Genomic DNA, 21,742 nt, shown 5'->3' with positions numbered 1-21,742 from the left:
TTCGTCAACTTTTGCAAGTGTTCCCATCCTGCAAATGTCCTCAAACCTCCCCTGTTGGCACAAGGGCTCACTTATAAAATTATGCTGTGCTTGTGAAATTTTGGAGTGTTGAAAGCCCATTTAAGAAGGCGTTCTACACCTAAAGATTACATACATTTCCAACTTTCTGGGAATAAGAACAAGTGTAAACACGTTTGGCATAAGTGCTCACTTAAAAAGTGCTTGAAAGTTTTTAGGAGCGTGTAAATCCATTTAAGAAGGCGAACTACACCTAACGATTACATACATTTCCAACTTTCTGGGAATTCCCACAGTATTCCAGTAGCACTCTTGGAAAGCTGAAACTGAGTCAACTGCCCTGGAGTAAGAACAAACGTAAACATTTACTCGACGTCCATACTTCAACATGCATAAATGTAACAGATGTATTTGCATATTTTAACTTTTTTATTTCACAGTGCGGAAAATATTTTACTCTTTGAAGAAGCCCTGTGTTCTAAATCTCCACCAATTGTGAGGTTTTCCTCTCTGAAAAACACATTTACTATGCCCCTGGCAAGAGCAAATCTTGGATCGTCTCAAGGTGGGAAACTACCTTGAAAATGTGTGTGAATACCCACAAAGCTGCGAATTTTTAAATATTTGCAAACTTGTGCAGGTGTTAAAACCCTGAAATGTCTTCAAACTTCCCCTATTGGCATACGTACTCACTTATAAAATCATGCTAAGCTTGAGAAAATTTAGGAGTGCGTATGTCCATTTAAGAAGGCAAAGTTCGATCATTAAATATGTGACATAGGCCTACAGTTCATGCCATGTAAATGCTGCACATCTAAGTTCGTTCAAAGTTGTGAATCAAGCCCCACAATATTCATTATGTAGTTTTTTTTCTTAGATCTATGTTGTAAACAAATTAAAAACTCAAGAAAGCAAAATGCCTAATTTGACCCTCAGCCATAAATTGATAGGTAACCTAAGGCAAATATAAGTTACCTCATGACACCATGGATCCAAGTACAGGGTGCTTCATTTTTGGGTTTTGCTTTTACTAACCTGGTAAATAGTGGTTGTATTCTTAACTAACTTCAGCTGAGCAGATACACCTGAATAGACTTACTTAAAAATAAAGAAAGGTCCGGACTGGAGCATTGTATATCCTTGGTGACAATGAGTCATCTTGTAACCTTATGCTACTGGAAACTACATCATTGCACTGAATGTTATCTGATGCCTTCCCTGTCCCCTACGGTATGGAAACTAGTGTATCCCCTTTCCAAGATTACCTTTTCTAATACGATGGAGAGGGAGGCTGACTGACTGCCTTTGAGAGAGGGCCGCATTGTGTAAGCTTGATACTGGCGCACAAAGCACAACTAATTCATGCCACCTCTCCTCTGATGTTTGTGTAAGAGGGAACGGAGCAAAAAGATTCTGCTCACGCTCAGGGCGATACAAAATACGAGTTTGTGAAACTGTTGCAAAAAAACACATATCACGCATTTTAGGGATTAACATTTTTTATATATGTGAAAATATTTTTAGAAAAGGAAAACAGTTTTTCTTTAATATTTTTGCCGAATCTCTATCCAAAAATTGAACTACTTGATTTTTTCACAACCTTAGTTTCATAGGGCCCATTTTAAACGTTCAACACGTGTATGTGCTCCATGTCCTATTAGGTAAACTCAGCAACAATAGTGCTTAATTCATTTGATCTGGGCTTTGCTGCGGTGCAAAAAAATGTGTTTGAAGCAAATCAGTTTTGCTCCATTCCTTGTCAAGCAGCAGTACAAATTATGCAAAATGTTCTTACTCCATTTGTTTAAATTTACTATATAAACTTGAACATTTATCCCCCACATGTTTGCAAGGACTGTGATGTTAGCAATAAGCACATTCTTGCTTCAGTAATGCATTGTTTAGTTGGTGGGTGAATAATTGTAATGCCAAAATCAAAGGAGTGGTACACCTATGCTCTATAGAGAGACTGACAATAATTTTTCATAAGGATTCCTACAAAATATTCAGGGGTAAAAGACATAAAGCAATAAAGTTACAGCACATTTTACCACATTTCTGTACTGTATTGCCGGAAGTAAATGAGCACGCCAGTAAATCTGCAGTAATTATAGGATTGGCCACATATGCTGATATTTCACATTTCTACCATACCTGCACAAGTCTTATTGTACCCATAACTTGCACAAAAGAATACCCTTTATATGCACTTCTAAACCGTCAACTTCGCAATAGTGATTGGAACGGTCACTGGTCTGCGAAAACACAATATCAAAAAACCACCGTTGTTTGATAGTCATCTGAGGGTGGGTTTGGCAGCTTTAGTGTTAAAGAATTCTAGTAAATAAGCAAAGCTAAACAGTGTAATAGGCTACAGGGCTGTTTCCTTCTCCAGCTGTATAAATCCCCATTTAAGTGGAGAAACGCCAGGCACCGAGCCCAAAAATGGCGCGGTTGGCTGATTGCAGCAGAATTATGAGAACATACACAAATATAAAAGAGTGGCGTAATGTGACTGATCGAATCAGACAGCACTTGGCTCGAACGTGGAAGGTCTGACCTTCATGGTGACAGATTTTAAGGAGTACCACCAGCCATGCCAAGTGTACCAAACAATTCCATTGTCGGTCTTCGCTGTGTACGGGCCATTGTAGTAGAAGCCGTTCAGGTTGACAGCATGGCACCTGGTGGAATAATAGGTGGAAATACATAAAATCAGTCAAGTGGCAACACCATGATTTAAATGTAACAAGAATTCTTAACTGGGTTCTATTTTTTTAATATAATTAATTATTCCAAAGATCCTTCTTGTGAAGAGACCCAGAACGGAACTACTTTTGATGAAATGTCACTGCCTCCAGAACTTGATAAATCCGCATGTGAGTTGGCATGTGAGTCACTGACCGCACACTACGGAAACAAGGAACGGTTGCGATGTCTGGAGTACGCTCGTACTTGTCCTATTGGAACATGGATTGTGAAAACCCAAAACCACTGCTTGCACCTCTCTCAATTTCTCTAGCTCCCTGATATCATACATCATTATGCGTTCCTAAGAATTCTGTTATACAAATTCACAAGACAGTCATATATAATCTTCACGTCTACCTCAGGACGTAAAGGTCAACAGAGGAAACAAAGTGACCAATTACCTCTTGCTTCTACTGATGTAAAATAATCCAAACAAGGTTGGTGATTAAACATAACTATGATATATTAAACTTTATTGATGAGCACTTAGATCTGTAGTGAACAAACGGAAGCTTGGAATACAAAGACAAGATGTAATATGCCCATCTAATTAATCACTAGTGTTTAAAGATTGCAGAGATTGACAAACAATTCAGAACTGAATACCAGTTGACTATATGTAGTCATCCGTTTGTAGCATTCCTACTTTATAATGCTATTGTTGGTGGCCAATCTCTCTTGTGCAAATCTTTTCCCCAGTACATACCTTCTGTTAGCTGTTAATCTATTGTTTTCCAGACCTAGCACCAATCTTCCTTGATTTGATTCTTTATTCAATCTTCTAAGGAAATTAGCTAAATCACCCGATTTTATTGGCTCCTGTCAATATTTGAATTACTGTAACAAATATACATCATTCAAACATCTCTTAAATACCTGGTCTTTTCTAAGCTTTGGAAAATTGTTATGAGGGCCTTCCCAGTATAGAGGACACATTCTTGATGGGATAATTTTCAAAAGAATTCCTGATGTTAGTGAAAAGCATCATTCCTTTAATGCCATCAGATCATTTAGCAGTGCCCTTTGGATAAATGTAGCTTTACATACTAAACGTTTGATTTTCCATAGGACACATTTTGAATTTGCAAGTGGAAAACAGTTTTAGATCTTATAACACATTCTCCTTTTCATCTGCTAAACCTTAAAATAAGAGGACAGCTTCTAGAAAATTGCATTAACTGGATTTGACAGATATTTGATTCTTCAGCAACTTCAAAATTGTCAATTATAAAGTTGACAATTGTACAATTACTTATACAACCCAAGGAGTAACAATAAACAAGTCACTATGGTGTAGAAAATCTTAAAATCGAGATAGGCAAATTTGGTAGTGCTGCGCTGTACGTAAGGATACAAAAAAAGAGTGAGTAAGACTCAATTGTTAGAAAATATTACCATTATTTATTTTAAAAATAAATATCTAAAACAAAAGAAAATATTTTTGGCTTGAGTTGCCTTCTTGAAACTAGTTACTTTATCATAACTAGTTTTTCTATTGAGCAAAAACATAATAAATAGACCAAGATAATCTAGAAATCACTTTGGTTAAAAAACATCTTATAATCACCACCTTATAGTCTCAACGAGGATTTTGAGTTGCATCATTAATAAACATATAATTTGTTCTGTAATTACCTGTAAATTGCTTTGAGGAACCGATTAAGAAACTGGTAGAGTGAGAACATGTAGGCATCTAAAGGTAGTTAAAATCATCCAGTCTTTAAAAATAAATAAAAATGGTGTACTCTTGATCTTGCTGATTCTAAATTTCTTCAAATATGAAGTCAAACATAAATTATGTTTTTGCTAAGATCTGAAGACAAACTTGAATATATATGCCAGCTGTGCTGTTATTGCTTGCTATTGTATGAACATAGGATTGCTAGAGGTGCCAATTCTGTATAACCTCAGAAGGTCTCAGGGCATCATTATTGTTCTTATCCGTTTAGACTCTTGGCCATGTTTGATACAGTTAATCACTTCATTTTGATAGACACTTTATAAGAGCACAATGCTTGACTTCAAAATTAAAATATATTTTTTCTGTAGTATTGATGCCACAGTTTCACTATACGTTTTTGCCTTTGAGATGTGGTGTACCACATGGCTCTGCTGTATTGTTATAATTTGTTTTTAATGGATACCTTCTTCCAAAAGTGACATTGGAATAGTTGTTTTGGGTTTCACTCTCTACAGCTGTGCAGGTGATAACCTTGTACCTCATGAATGTTATCAGTTGCTGCTTGAATCAATGTCAGCAATTAAAACTCAGGCCACCCAAAATGTAAGTTCTTTTGGTGGACTCCCATCTATAGTTTTGGAATTCACTGGGCTGTGCCAGACACCTCAGAAGCAAGTGAAAAAGCTTGTGAAGAGCTTGGCTGGTAGGCAGGCTTTTTTAATTTTCCTTTTGCTATATTTCCTACAAATGCAGAGTCTCAGTGTACAACCTTATGTATTAAGTATCAGGTGAACACACATTAAGGGGCCGATTCTGATTCGGGAAACAAATCCGTACGCCGATTCGTATTCGTAGCGGTTTCCGTACGAATCGTAGTATTCCGTCCGAATCGCGTAGTATGATCCGTGGGTCAAAACTTAATCTGAATCCTTGCGAACCGTACGAAAGCCTAGGGAAAATCTGTACGACATACACCCGTACAGTGAACCGTACGATTCGTAAACATGCCGTACGACCGGCCAAGAACGATCCGGACCAGGGACTGTGTACGCAATTAGTACGGTAAACATTGCGTATAGGCAATTCGTACGGAGAGCCACACAATAACATACGCACCTTACCCCTGAATTCAAGGGGTGCACGCACGGGGTGTACGCACCGTACACCTACGTCCTTGGGGGGTACGGACCGTACCCCTAAGCACCGTACACTGACATTCATGGGTTGTACGCATGGGGATATAGGCACCGTACCCCTGAAATCCAGGGGTGTACACACCGTACACCGAAGCACTGTACACTTGCAATCATGGGGTGTACGCACCGTACCTGTGGTGTCCGTCCCGTACGCATTACGAGGCGAAATCAGCTTTTCCGGACGTTTTCAGCACCAGTAAAAAAGAGTCATACGGACTTCTGTCCACACGAATTGTACTTGCTGGGCCGTAAAAGGCTGCTGCGATCCATACGAACATCGTGTACAGCACTTTCCGAGTGCAATCCGTACGGTTTCTTGAATCGTACTGTCTTTTGTACGATTCCTACGGAGAACTGCATTGAGTACACATCTTTCTTTGTACGTACGGGTATAGTTCTGCATACGAATTGTATGGAAAAAAAGCTCCGTACGGCGATTCGGACTGGATTTTACCGAATCGGAATCGACCCCTATGTGTGCACCCCATTGTTTCCTATTCACAGGATTCTTTTGGAGTTGTACACCCTGGGCTGGCCCTCATGTGGTCCTGAAGAAGAGCTGCAGGGGAAAGCTTGGAACATGTTGACCCAGTACTAGGGACACCATACTCATTGCAATTAAGTCTTTCCCTAGTATTAAACCCTGATTTTAAAACATACCGACAAGGAGCATAAATAAAACATTAGCTCACTAGCTAGGTATTTTCAACCTATTTTTCCCATACCACATCACTGCACCACACATATTTTTCTAAAACTAAGTGCTCCTACGTAGTGCGCCAGTCGCAGCACGCCTCAATCCACAGCAGATTGACAGGACCCCAATGGTGAAGCATGCCACCTAGGGGTAACCCTGTGGGTGAGGGCACTCTAGAAAATAATTTTTCTTTCTGGAAAGAGGGGTTTGCACACATGTTCAGTGGAATCCCTATTACATATTCTGGATATTGTGGAACTGCATTCAGTAAAGAGGGTGAATCTAACCTTAATCTCTACCTCCCAGCAATGGCTGTCCAAGAAAAAAAAGACAACAAGGGTGACAGTGTCTTAAACCAGGAAAAGGGCACAAATGCAAATAACCTGTTAAACCACCAGCCGCTGCTCTCCTCTTCAGCACAGTTTCCTTCATAGTTGTCGTTATCCTTGTCCTTTGTACTGAATTTCATACCCTTGTGGCTGGCCCACCATTCCATCTCTGGGTTAAAGCTGCCTGCAAGAGAATCTCCTGCTGTTCCAGAGTAGTCGCCAAAAGTCATCTGGTATGAGCTCTAAGGGGAAGGCAAGCAAAAATGTAAATGTTTAAAACACTGCAGAGGTATTACAATTGATTCACATTTCAGCAAAACTGTTTGGCATGGGAAGAAGCCCTTTAAGGAGAGAACTGGAAATCACATGCACTCTAATGTAGTTTGTAAACAAAAATTAAAAAAAAAAATTTCCCTAAAAGTGAACAGTGGAATAAAACATATCAACCAATCAAGAGGATGGTAAAGAGGCTATGCTCCAGGTGAGGTACAAATACAAGATAGACAAGAGGGGACAAGGAAAGCCATCAAATAAGAAGCAAGCATTTAAGAGTCACAATAAAGTCAACCGGTGATAATGAATGGGTGGGCTGTAAGCACACTGTAAATTCTTGGCAAGCCCGCAATATGTCTCAGATTGCACTGTCTGGAAACATGTAGAATTAACTGTATTAACTTGATTAGTAGATGAAAGATCACAGCCAAAATGTACCCTTAGTTAGTGTACAGAGGTGGAAGGTATATGAGAATTACCCCAACTCCATTGGCCACCAGTCAGACGTCCAGAATGAAGGAGGTGTGCCATTCATTTTAAGTTGGTTAGTACTCATCCAAGAGGCCAAGCCATCATATACACTTGAAATCTGGATTGAACCTGACTAAAGTGCTTTTTGATCAGCACAATAATTTGGGTGTCATCAGCTTGAGATTTCAAAGTGTTCCAAAAGACTCTATTAGTAAAGCAAAAGGAATGATGCAGACATTAAAAGTCATGGGATTTTTTTTTTTATTTTAATTTTTAAAACCTTTATTTTAAAACAATGCACACAGCTATTCAGCCTTACATCCCGGAGGCGAGGCAGCAGAGCGGACCACAGTAAGTCAAAGTGCAGAATCAGTACTTCAGAACGAACAAAGGTTATTTTCAAGTTTTATATAGAAAACATGAGAAAGAGAAAAGGAAAAGAAGAGGCGCCGAAACTGGCGCAATGAAGAAGGCAATGAAGTTAAAGTACAGTGAGGCATAATGAGGGGGCCGGTCAAGCACAGAAAACACAGTAATAATCAGTTTAATAGGGACACTAGGAATGCTGGGGGAGGGAAACAAAGGATAACAGAGTACAAAGTCTCCAGTTGGAACCATAGGCTATGGTGACAAGTGTTCTTCCTGCGGAGCAGATTCTGGAGGTACGCAAATGTCACCCCTGTATTCATTCCAGGCACCCCACATTTTCTGCCACTTTTTAGGCTTACCCCTGGCAACATACACAGTCTTTTCCCGGAACATACACCAATCCATATTGGCCTTCCACCGTACAACCAACGGAGCCGTCGTGGCTCCCCACATTTGTGCGATGTCCCGTTTCGCAACCATATTGCCCAGGGTCACCTATCGGGTCTGGGCCACGTTGTGGTCTGTCGGGCCCCATATATTCAGGAGGCATCTTCTGGCTTCTGCATGCACTTCCACCCCAGTTACCTCGCTCATAATCGAGTGCACGCGCCGCCAGTAAGAAGCTATTGCATCACATTCCCATATGATATGCATAAATGTGGCGAGGGCACCACAGCCACGCCTACAGAGGCCATCAGCAGAGTGTCCCATGTGTATAAGTCTGGGGCCAGTGACATAGACTCTGTGCAAGATTTTCAGCTGCACCAACCGTAGACGGGAAGAGATAGCGACCTCCTTTTGGGAAGAAACCGCACTCTGCCAATCCTCGTCATCAATCTCCACCCCGTCACGCACCCACTGCTCCCTCACACCCAGGAGGAGGTCTGTACGAACATTGATGAGCTTCTTATATGTTAATGAAATGGCACTGTCTGGCATATGGCCATCCAGTACCCTGTCCTCCAGGGGAGAACTGTCGGGGATCGCCTCGCCCTCCGGCATGACGGACAATAGTGAGTGCCGCAACTGAGCATACCGGAAAAATTCCGTGCCACCCAGCTGAAACTCCGCCTGTAACTGGGCGAAAGTTTTTATTTCACCACGGAGCAACATGTCCTCCACCCTAGAGATGCCAATCAGGTCCCACTTATCAAAGCCTTTAGTATGCCACAATCTACCCAGTATGTCCGAGTCGTAGAGTGGGGTCATCTTCGTTAGCCTTAAGCATGAGCGAATTTTGCGGATCTCGCGTTCGCGAATTTTGCGGATTTGCGGATTCGCAATCCGCAAAATCCGCGAATTCCCGCGAATTTGCGGATTTTTTTTTTTTTGTGTTCGCCCGTGTTTCTGCCAGTTCGCGAGGGTTTTGTACACTTTCGCAAATTGCGAACTTACCTGTCGGGTCGCAAGTTTCGCGAACTTGTTGTTTCTACGTGTCCAGCCTGTTTGGGACACTCTTCTTCATCACTGCCACTCTCTGTCACCACTGCCACTCTCTGACTACTCATGCCACCCTCTGGCCCACCCATGCCACCCTCTGTTTCATCACCACACCCTCTGGTTGTCCAGTGTACATTATTTTCGGCAAAGCAAAGCACACCTTCCCTGCCTCAAGTGACCTGAATTAATTTGGGGCTGATTAATGTGTCACAGAATATTTTTTTAGCTGGCACCTGCTTCCTTAGTGCGCCCTGATTAGTGATCTTTTGCACTTGCTAAGTGCTTTCATTGTTGCAAAATTAGTTACAACACCTGCCCTGCCCCAACTGACAATAATGAATTAGGGGCTGATTAATGGATTTTAACTTCCAGCCTGGCTCCTGCTTGTCTCCCTTAGCTGTAATTCAGGACCTTTGTGGCATATGTGTAACTATTCTGAGGTTCAGAGCAGGGTCACATAATAGTTTCAACTGGCAACTGAACTCTGGAGGGGCCCCTCAGGAAGCACTACAGGAAATGGCTACTAATGATGAGCCTGAACTTTTGAACCTGGTAAGTAGTTACTTTCAGTTTTGCTAAGATCGTATTTCTGCAATTTTGCACTTATTCGCGGGGCGCGAACTCACGCGAACTCACGCGAACAGTGCGAGCAGTGCGAGCAAAATCCGCTGCTCGCGGATTTGCGGATTTTGCGGGAGATTCGCAAATCTCGCGGATTGCGGATTTCCCGAAAATCCGCAAAATCCGCTAGCGGAACGGATTTTCCGCCCATGCCTAGTTAGCCTACCCTTCCATCCCTGCGCCTTTGTAACAGCCCTCCAAATATGTACGGCGGTTTTCGTTGGACCAGACATCCGTTTGTCAAGAGACCTCGTGTAGAGCGCCCTATGGTATCTCCCGCCGCCCAGAAGCTACCGATCCATAGCATACCCCGGATTGTCCACAGGACCGTAGAGTCCATGGTTAATAGCCGCCAACTGGGATGCCCAGTAATACCTCCGTACGTCAGGCAGAGCTATCCCCCCATCGTACCACGGTAGCGTAAGCTTCGTGATAGCGATGCGAGGGCGACCATCCCAAAGTAAGGCGCGTTGTAGGCTTTCGATTTCACCGAAGTATCGGGCTGGCACTGGGTCTTGAGTGTTTTGTAGGGCGTACAGGAACCTGGGCAAGGACATCATTTTGAATAACGCCACACGCCCAAGCAGAGAAAGCGGGAGTTTACGCCACCCCTCCACATCTCGCCTAAGGCGGAGAAGAGGGGGGAGCAAGTTGCGCTCATAGCGTACTTTGGAGTTAGTGGAGATGTATATCCCTAAATATTTGATGCCTTGGCTCGCCACCTGTATGCTGCAACCTCTCGGGAGGCGCGGCGTTCCCCCTTTTAGGACGTACAAATGGGACTTGGACCAGTTAATAACTAGTCCGGAGTACTGACCGAAGAGTCGCAACACGTCGCAGGCCACAATGAGGGACTTGCAGGGGGAGGTGAGGTACAGAAGAATGTCGTTTGCGTACAGTGACACTCGGTCCTCGAAGTCAGGGGACCACCGGATACCATGTAGGTCGGGGTGGCCACGCAACCAGGCCGCCAACGGTTCGAGAGCTAGTGCAAACAGGAGGGGCGACAGGGGGCAGCCCTGCCTGGTGCCCCTTTGAAGAACAAAGGATGCTGAAACTCGACCATTGACCGTTACGTTGGCCAGGGGGCCAGCATATAGGAGTTTGACCCACTCCACGAACTCCGGGCCAAAACCGAGCTTCGCCAACACTGCCCACAGGTAACTCCACTCGAGGGAGTCGAAGGCCATCGTGGCGTCCAACGACGCCAGGACAGCCGGCTCCTCAAGTGTATGGGCCCTGGCCAGGACTCCGTGAAGTCTACGAAGGTTAAGAGCAGTGTTGCGGTGTGGAATAAAGCCCGACTGATCCAGGTGCACTAAGTCGCCGATGACGCCAATCAGACGATTAGCGAGCATTTTGGCTAGAATCTTAGGCTCCGCGTTTAATAAAGAAATGGGGCGATACGATCGGCACAGATCTCTTGGCTTCCCTTCCTTGTGGATAACCACAATGGTGGCCAGCCTCTGGTCGTGGGGAAGAATGCCCGCCTCCCGCGCCTCCAAGAACATGTTCAGCAGGTCCGGGGAAACCACGTCCGGTTTGATTTTGTACAGCTCTACCGGAATACCGTTAGGACCAGGTGCTTTGCCGGACCTCAGAGAGCGAATCGCGAGCGCAACCTCGTCTGCAGTGACATCCCTGTCCAGATCATCGCGATCCGCCTCAGACAGGCACGGGAGATCGATCTCCGACAGGAGAGCACTCGAATCGGCCTCAGACCGGTCCGAAACAGAGGAATAAACGCCCTGAAAGTATTCCGAGAATGTCTCAGCGATTGCGCTCGGGTCGGTAACCAACAAACCGTCGTCTCCCAGTATCTCCGGGACGATTCGGCTGGCCCTCTCTTTCTTATCGAGCCAAGCTAAGAGCTTGCCCGCCTTGTCACCAACATCGTAAATCCGACCCTGCTGCTCCCTACCCATCACGAGAGCAGCGTCAGTGGCAAGGTCTCGATACTCCGATTGCTTTAGGGAGAGACTATGTAGCAGCTCGGCACGGGACTTGCCTCCAGTTGAGAGTCCAATTCCATAATCTCTGCCTCGATGTGCACCATGTTGGCGTCTCTGTCCCTGCGAGCTTCTGCTATAAGGGCGAAAGCCTCACCCCGCAAGACCGTTTTAAACGCCTCCCATAAGGTAGCCGCCGATGCAACCGATTCCACATTCTCGGCAAACTAGAGCTCGATGGCATTGGCCAATAGACCACGCGTCTTCGGGTTTCGAAAGTACCACGGATTGACCACCACCGGTCGTTCCATAACAAAGATATTAAAATCGAATGAAACCCACAACGGGGAGTGGTCCGAAATGCCCCTCGCCAAGAAGCGGGCCTCAGAAATTGCCGGTGCATGCGCAGCTAAGGCAAGAACATAATCAATCTTCGAGAGGCTGCCTTGTGCCCCGGAGTGAAAGGAGTATTGGCTGTGGATGGGGTGTAGGAGTCTCCAGCAGTCGACCAACCCCATGGTATCAAGGAAAGTGGGAAGCCACAGTTGTGAGCTACGGAGGTCTCTAGGCGGATGTATGCCCAAGGATCCGGAGCAAACCGAGTTGAAGTCACCCCCTACAATGAGCAACCCAGCTGGCAGATTCAAAATGGCGCTTCCAAGGTCCTGAAAAGTGTTGTTTTGCAGCCCCGGGGGGACATAAACCGAAACCAGAGTCAAGACACGCCCTTCCCACTGCCCTGCGACGGCTGCGTACCACCCCCTCTCATCCACTATAGTGGAATCAATCTCAAAAGGGAGAGACGTGCGTATCATAACACCAGCCCCTCGGGACCCCGAAGAGAACCCCGAATGTGCCACCATCTTGAAACCCCTCCTGTTGAGTGCTCGGCATGTATTCCCCACCAAGTGTGTCTCCTGCAAGAGAATAACATCAGGCATATGTCTTTTGAACAGTTGCAATACCACCCCTCTCTTAATACGATCACCCAGGCCATTGACATTCCAACAAAGAACTTTCAGTTTCCTACCCCCCCATCGTCGTATCCCAAACCTTCGCCAGCCCCCAAAGGCCTCACCGATACATGAAACAAGGCGTAGCATACTACCCATTGCCTAAGAGAAAGAAGAAAGAAGCAAAGAAAACACACAGAACCAACCCCCCCACCACTCCCCACCCTGCACCCCTGCAGCAGACTAAAAAGCCCCCCCAACCAGCAGTGTGCCTGTCGCCCCATGAACTAAACTACAAAAAGACCCTAGAGGAGTAAGGAACCCTCGCCGTCCCCCCCTGCCACCCTCCATGGAAGAATAGGATATAACCAATAAAGTGCAACAGCTTGGCATTATAGGTCATAGTCAACGGTCACACCAACCGACCAAGGTAGTGTAAGAAGTACTATTCCTGAGGATCGAAGCCACCAGAGGCACCCCCAGAATGTTCATCCTGCTCCTCGCGCCGGTGCGGCAAAGTGTCCAGCCAGTCACTCGCAGACTCAGGCATATCAAAAAACAGGGCACGGCCATCGCGTTCAATGCGCAGTTTAGCGGGGAACAACATAGAGTATTTCAGCCCCAAGTCTCTGAGGCGCCGCTTCACCCCCGCAAAACTTTGGCGCTGTCTCTGAACAGCCCTGGTGAAGTCCGGGTAGAAGTTCACATCTGCGTTTTGGAACTTGAGAGGCCCATGTCGCCTCGAAGCCGGAAGGATCGCATCTCGATCTCTGAAGTTGAATAAACGGGCGATGATGGGTCTCGGTGCGACGCCCGTCTTCGGAGGGCCGCCCGGTATTCTGTGTGCCCGCTCCACCGAGAAGAAATGACTGAGGCCTGTTGGGGCCAGATGAGTCTTAACCAAGTCCTCGACAAAGAGGTCAACGGACGCTTCCTCAGCACCCTCCGGTACCCCAATAATGCGTACGTTCTGCCGCCTGGCACGTCCCTCGAAGTCCTCCAGCCGCCTCGAGAACTGATCATTAACCGACCGTAAGGTACGGACCTCCGCTTGCAGGGCGGATACATCGGTCGTGAGGCTGGAAGCTTTGATATCGAGAGATTTCACTCAATCGTTCGTTTTGCCCAGGTCGGCCCTGATCAAATTGAGATCAATAGCGAGAGTGTCCACCTTATGTGCCAGGACCTCGTGTTGTTTATGCATCTCAGTCCTGATGCCAGCGATAGCCCCCATTATATCGCGGAGAGAGGGCTCCGATCCTTCGGGCGAGCCTGCCCGTGGAGAGCCCTTGGATTGAGCGACAACAGTGGGCGAGGTCCTTTGTTGGGCGTACCGGTCGATCTTGTTGGTCTGGGGTTGGATCGTCTTCCTGGTGGCACGGTTCGCCGTCCTGTCGGGATCACCCCTGCCAGCCATGTTGGGTCCGGGTAGTGCAAAGGGTAGCAGTCCGATGTCACTGTAGGCACTCAAACAGGCGCGGAGCGGAGCCTCCCCGAATGTCTGGTCAACAGCTAACAACTCCGCGGCTACGTTCACTCAGCAGCAGGTTTAAGAGGCGGTCACTCAGCATATCGATCATGCTCTACGTCGGTTCGATCGTCGGCCATCTACAGGACAATGGTGCAGCTCTGGCACAAAGTTCAACACGACGTACCTTCGCCAAGGAATGTCGGATTCGGGAACGGAAAGCGGGTCCCGTGTCTACGACCACTCGCCAATTGGAATCCACCACCGTGGATCAGGATTTCTTCAGGATAAGTGCGGAGGGTCGGAGGGTCTGCAGGTCTGCGGAGCTCCTAGCTTACGCGGCCATCTTGCTTGCCCGCGAAGCTCCTCCCCCAAAAGTCATGGGATTAAGTGACAACCCATGTGTGACCTCACACAGGAGAGGTGTGAAGGATGGCTGAAACGGAAGAAGCGGATTACCCTCAAGCTTTTCAATAAGACATTGCGTAAGGTAGGATAGAGCCTACTCCAAATACCCTGTTGTTACAGACTAAAGCAGAGAATCTCATGAGACACAGTCTCAGAAGCACCACTAAGAGGAAGAAATTCATACCAATAATGGCAAAACAAATCTCGTGCAATGAGTATCCTTCATGGCCTGTTTTGCTTCGGCTTGATAGTCACCTCGTGGAGGAGAGAAATCTGTGCAAAGGTATATATCCTAAATATTTCTAACTTTTCTATCATCCTATTTGTAGCTGGAATTTGAGACTCCGAATCTGAAGTTTCAGCTTGTTGCTCTTCTTACAGTGGCAAATGCCAGAAAGCACTAACCATGAGGTGATGATTGTTCCTGAACTTCTCCATATCCACAATCAAGTACACAGTAACAGTATGTTGGTTAAACTTGGACCAAAGAAAAGGAAAATTGCATAAAAGAGAAAAAGAGATTCTAGATGTCACCACGTTGACTGGTTTATGGTGGACATCTAAAGACAAGATTAATATCTTTAGTAACTAATCACTTTACTGAGTTCACTATTGCTTTCTATGAAAATTATGTACCTTACAAATATCTCTGTGATTTAGACTCTCTCTTTGGAAGTGGAACACTATGTTCCTGCAAATTGGAACATAAGAAATAGAAAGTTAATTATTGCTATTGTATCCCTTGTCATAAGCAAACTTTCTTCTATAACAAAGGATCTCCCTTCTTATTTGTGAGTACACACTCTCTGGTGTTGTGATATACATTTAAGGTAGTCTTTTACAAGCTATAATATTACAGACATTCATCAGAACCACATAAACCACATTGATACCAATGAGTCCCTTACCTTGATTTCGCCACCCGAAAACACCACCAACTGATCAACGCCACCAAGAAAACTACATTCAAGGAACGACTGGACAACAACGCACACAACAGCAAGGAACTCTTCAACATCGTTAAAGAGCTCTCCAACCCCAACGCCGGAAACAACGACATCACCCCTTCGCAAGACCTCTGCAACTCCCTCGCCTCCTACTTCCACAACAAGATCGCAGACATACACAACAACTTCAGCACTCAACCGACGCACTCCACGACTGAACCACCGCCCCCCACCACCACCCTCCGCGCCTGGACCCCGATCAGCACCGAAGACACCATCCGCACGATGAACTCCATCCACTCCGGATCTCCGACCAACCCCTGCCCTCACCACGTCTTCAACAAGGCCGACACTGTCATCGCACCCCACCTGCTGGACATCATCAACACCTCCTTCGACACCGCTACCTTCCCGGAGAGCTGGAAGCACGCCGAACTCAGCGCTCTACTAAAGAAGCCTTCAGCCGACCCCACCGACCTCAAGAACTACCGCCCCATCTCGCTGCTCCCGTTTCCTGCAAAAGTCATCGATAAGACCGTCAACAAGCAGCTGGCCGCCTTCCTCGAGACGAACGGATCCCTCGACCCCTCGCAGTCTGGCTTCCGGGCCAACCACAGCACCGAGACCGCCCTGATCGCAGCCACCGACGACATCCGAGCCCTGCTCGACAACGGAGAAACAGCGGCCCTCATACTCCTAGACCTCTCCGCGGCCTTCGACACTGTCTGCCACCGTACCCTAGTGCAGCGCCTCAGCAACGTCGGAATCCAGGAGAAGGCACTGGAATGGATCATCTCATTCCTCGCCGGGAGGACGCAGAGGGTCCGCCTCCCCCCGTTCAGATCAGAAGCCACCGAAGTCATCTGCGGCGTTCCTCAAGGCTCCTCACTCAGCCCAACCCTCTTCAACCTCTACATGAGCCCCCTAGCAGCCATCGCACGCCAACACAACCTCAACATCATCTCCTACGCCGACGACACCCAGCTGATCCTCTCCCTCACCAACGACCCCGCCACCACCCGAGCCAACCTACACGAAGGGATGACAGACGTAGCCAAGTGGATGATGAACAGCCGCCTGAAACTGAACTCGGACAAGACGGAAGTCCTCATCCTGGGATCCTCACCCTCTGCCTGGGACAACTCCTGGTGGCCCCCCGCCCTGGGTAGCGCACCCAAACCAACAGACCACGCAAGGAACCTGGGCTTCATCTTGGACTCCTCCCTCTCCATGACCAGACAAGTCAACGCCGTCTCCTCGTCGTGCTTCAACACCCTGCGCATGCTACGTAAGATCTTCCGGTGGATCCCCACCGAGACCAGGAAGACGGTCACCCAGGCCCTCGTCACCAGCCGTCTGGACTACGGCAACTCCCTCTACGCCGGAACCCCCGCCAAACTCCAGAAGAGACTCCAGCGGATTCAGAACGCCTCAGCACGACTCATCCTGGACATCCCCCGTCGCAGCCACATCTCCGGACACCTGAGAGATCTGCACTGGCTCCCGGTCAACAAGAGAATCACCTTCCGCCTCCTCACCCACGCACACAAAGCCCTACACAACCAAGGCCCAGGATACCTCAACAGCCACCTCAACTTCTACGCACCCACACGCCAGCTTCGATCGACCAGCCACGCCCTCGCCGCCGTCCCCCGCATCCGAAGAACCACCAAAGGAGGAAGGTCCTTCTCCTACCTGGCCGCCAAGACTTGGAACTCCCTCCCGACCCACCTCCGCCTGACCCAGGACCACCTTGCCTTCAGGAAGCAGCTCAAGACCTGGCTGTTCGAGCAATAGCGGACCCCCCCTCCCCTAGCGCCTTGAGACCCTCCGGGTGAGTAGTGCGCTATATAAATGCTTTCATTGATTGATTGATTGATTGATAATGCAATATGTGCATTGTGAATATTTCAAAAGTCTTTATTTGAAGATGATCCTTTCCATTTTTTCATGTAAATTAGGATCAGATGAATATACAAAAACAGTTCTCTACTTCTCCAAAGTTATTCAGATTAAGCTCCTAAAGTTATCAACAGTTTGATGCCAAACATGACTTAATCCTTAGAATGCTTCTCTAGATAAGCTTCCATTTTCCAGACATGCATCCAAGAAATACAAACTCTCCAGAGTTTACACAAGATCTGAAATGAAGCTTCCATTTTCCAGACATGCATCCAAGAAATACAAACTCTCCAGAGTTTACACAAGATCTGAAATGAAGTTCCTGGCTGCACCAACAAAGAATCTCGATTGCCTAGCAATCATGACAAATGTATACCTGACAAGTTCAAAAGGGATACTGCCATTTTCAAACAACTTGAGAGTTCAGTAGAATCTTAGGAAATGTAGTTAACGGTCAGGCACTGATGCATACTTCATCCTCCAGAGACATGATGTCTTTGACCAATCAGTGCCAACATTCTGTGACCATTGCCAGCCTTTTGTTCTTCAGAAAAAACTCAGCTCGTGTAAGTTTGGAGTATTGCACTAATGCGCTCACCTAGCGCTGAGACGTAAGCCATAAATCATCACAGCCAACAAGTCAAGGCACATTGTCTCCCAAATGCTTAAGACATGCTTGAGTATCTGGTTACTCAGAACCTATCCGTGTTCTTCCATGAGATGCCTGGCTTTTGCACCGTCATGTTATGAAGGCCTGTTGTGTGCATCATTATGATAGGGAGAATCTAAGTTAGAATTAAGTGCTAGATCTCCCAGGAGGGAGTTATCTACTTCATACCCCTTTATGTGATTACGTGATTAGATTATAAACTGTTTGCACTAAAAGGAACTCAATGTTATTTGAGAGCAGAAAGGACATAGGAGCTAGGTGGACTCTTCTATGCTCCAACATGCTTATGATTGTTCATAGGTAGGCCATTTTCTTCTTTCAGCAGGACATACATGTAAGCACCACAACCTTCATCCAAAGGATCCATCACAATTGACGTGACTGAGGAGAGAGTAATGGCTGGAAGGGTATACCTCTCAATATCTTATTCTTCTGTCACCAGCAAGGTATGGTGTATGTATTCCATTTCTCATCCAAAACTCATATTCTATAAACACTCTTGTTTAAGCTGCACGTGGAGTATGGCATTTGGGATCAAAAAAGATACACAATGTCATAAAGCCCAGAAGTGAGGCAACCCATCGAACTGCTGGATGAGAGGTTCTCTGAAATTGATGAATTTTGTGAAGAAGAATAGACCTATGTGATCCTTTTGACCTGGCCTGCTGGAATGGTTGTACTACAGTGATTGTGGATTTGTTGATATTTACTGGGGTGCCCAATTCCTGCATAAGATGGAATGTTCTTTCAAGAACTTTGGGGCATATTACCAAGCAATAGCGATAATTATCGCTATTGCTTGGTTAGAGACAAAAATGTACCGCTGAGCTGCGGCGATTTTTATCGCAGATAAACCTAGGTATTACCAAGGTTTATCGCAAATGCGATAAAAATCGGCCGCAATGCATGAATATCGCTGAAAAGTCCGCGATATTCATGCATTACCGAGCTAATGGTCTTAGCCATGTTACCCACCTCCCATTGGATAACATGGCTAAGAACTGCTCAGGGTATGTGTTAGCTTTTGGAGATATTCGCGCTTAGCGCGAATATCTCCAAAAGTTGGTAATAGGAGATAGCGATGTTAGCGACTGTTTCCAGTCGCTAACATCTTGGCACGCCCACTTTGCATGTCATTAGTGATAAATATCACTGACATGCAAAGTGGGGTCCAAGATGGTCGTTATCTCCTACTAGCTGTCGCTAACTGGTGTTAGCGACAGCTAGGTAATAGGGAGATAATTTTATCTCCGCTTTCTTGGTTTTTAAAGTAAAAAAAGCAGAGATAAACCCCCTTGATAATATGCCCCATAATAAGATGAAATGTTCTTTCAAGAACTTTGTCTTCTAAATTCAGTAAAAGGTTCAATGCTACTAGGCAGTAAAAAGTCAAATAAGGCAAATGATACACGTCTAAGGCCCAGACTTTTCAATGCAGAGACTGTCTCTCCCTTCTGGAAAATGTATTTTGCATTAGCAAAGGAATTAGTTGAAAACAAAGTTATTCAAAAGATGCCAGCTCATGTGGGTGTTGTTCATTATTTCAGGCTTCACAACTGTGAGGGAAATAGAGCCGGCAGAACTGTTGCAGGGCCTTAATTTCTGAGGAGTGCAACTTTATTCCAATACCAGGTGGATGATTTATTCTCATGACTGTCCTAGCCACATGGGAGACCATGGCGAAAGGCGGAGATGGGACTAAGGTGTTGGCATGACACTTTAAAGATCCTTGGTGGTCAGAAATAAGAGCCCGCTGCCTCAAAGGAGGTTGTTTGCTCGTTCAGCTGTGGACAGCAACTTGCACCACAGAGGATGCTGCAGAGAGGAGCATGGAACTGGCAATAAGAGCAAGGAGGCACCCAATATATCTAAATTATCATGAAAGCTGTCAGCTCTTTCATGCCCTCTTTGGCCAGGTCACTGATAGTGCACTGGTGCACTCGTCTAAATTCTAAATGTGTGTGCATCTAATAATCATGGCTAGTGACATAGTGTTTCCAATATTGTAACAGCAGCAGCTCACAAATGTATTGTATTCACTTAATTTGGCGTATATATAAATATAGCGAAACCTACAACAACTGTGTGCACTGTCTATTTAAATAAACGTGGAAAAATACTAGCTCCAGAGTCTTATCTTGCTTGCAACAAAAATACATGCGGATATATACAGATAAAATGGCAAAAAAAAATATGGATAAATACAGACAGAAATGTTAAAAAAATAAACACCATAAAACCGGGAGCCCTATTTATAAATGACTGCCAGGATGGCGGTCATTTATAAGTTCCGATGCAGTAATTTACTTTCTCGCCATGGCAGAACAATGGGCTCTCTGGCAGGAAATAAATTGGGCCTAAATCTCAGTTGGCTCTAACCATAACATACTGGTTAAAGTACCCTCTGTCATACATCATACGGATATTGCACATCACCGAGGTGTCCTGTGACCATATAGAGGAATGAGGCTGAAGGTCGAGCTCTTTATAAGGTCATGGTACTTCAAGGTGGCTTGCATTATCCTTTTAATGTGCGGCAGGGGGTATTTTGTTCCTAACAATACAAGGTCCTACTATCATCCTTGTTACACACATATTAAATCCTTAGGGTCTTGCTCCTAAATATGAAAGCAATAGTATGGTTTTAAACATAAAAGTGGAATATGTAGTGCAAGATTAAGTACACCAAAAACAGCAATTTGTCGCAAAAACGGTAGAATTAGTTTATAGTAAATCAAAATTAAAAAGCGCTGTAGCTCAGAATGAGTAGTAACATGCAGGAAAATTATTTCTTTCCTGTAATGAACTATGGCTAAAGATAAACGTGTTGCCATGAATCTCTCCTTTCTGTTGATCCCTAGCAATTTTGGAACACAGATCTCAATAATAAAAGCTTTAACTGCTTAAATTGCATCTGCAAGGCTGCTCTATGACCTTTCTTTCACCTTGGCTTCTGGTAGCAGGCATTATGCCATCATGTTCTTATTAAATGTGACCACACATTAATATTTGACCATAATAAGGAGAGAAAGGTTTTTATACTAGGTATGCAGATTTTCCACGTATTATACATCCCTTTCTCACCCCATCTTACCTTCTTGCCTTAAGTGCACACCATATTCCCTTGCTAAACACTGTCTTGCTTCCAACTAGGTTTCCGCAATATAAACAGTAAAATATATCAACACTAACATAACTATTTGTAAAGCACACGTTGACCCAGAGGTATCTTGGCCCTGAATAACAGATTTCTTTTTATACCCAACTCAATGGTACTCATTTTATCAACCTCAGATGGATGAAAGGCTGAGTTGACCAGCCTGTAGCCATGAGGTTAAACACAGGCTCCTGCAGAGGACGCATTAGTCAATTGAACCACCAGACTCAGACTGAAATAGGTGCTTATGTTATCATCTTGATGGAAAGTTATTTTTACAGGAGTGATGTCCCATTTAGATTTCAAATGTATGGGGGAAAAAACTTTAGACTGAAGACAATATTTATTTAACAAATTAGTACGGCACCACTAGGTCAATGCAGCACTCTGCATGTTCCATGGAAATATATAGTAGAAGATTAAGCAATTAATGGGTTATAGG

The 21,742-nt window shown here is 45.4% G+C and overlaps 1 protein-coding gene across 1 annotated transcript in view; it reads right to left on the bottom strand.

Annotated features, from left to right (window-relative positions):
• Positions 1 to 428: 428 nt before the first annotated feature.
• The window catches only part of FGL1 (fibrinogen like 1), a 400,048-nt gene continuing 378,734 nt past the window's right edge, over positions 429 to 21,742 (bottom strand). The window contains exons 7-8 of the mRNA XM_086962574.1: positions 6,727 to 6,914; positions 429 to 2,702 (exon numbers count right to left, since the gene is read on the bottom strand). Of these exons, the coding sequence (XP_086818700.1) occupies positions 2,543 to 2,702; positions 6,727 to 6,914 (348 nt within the window). The 3' untranslated portion in view covers positions 429 to 2,542. The remainder of the gene's footprint in view (positions 2,703 to 6,726; positions 6,915 to 21,742) is intronic.

Source organism: Lissotriton vulgaris, chromosome 3_1 (genome assembly GCF_964263255.1).
Source record: "Lissotriton vulgaris chromosome 3_1, aLisVul1.2, whole genome shotgun sequence".
NCBI classification, from domain to species: domain Eukaryota; kingdom Metazoa; phylum Chordata; class Amphibia; order Caudata; family Salamandridae; genus Lissotriton; species Lissotriton vulgaris.
This window is presented reverse-complemented; position numbering and strand designations above follow the sequence as displayed.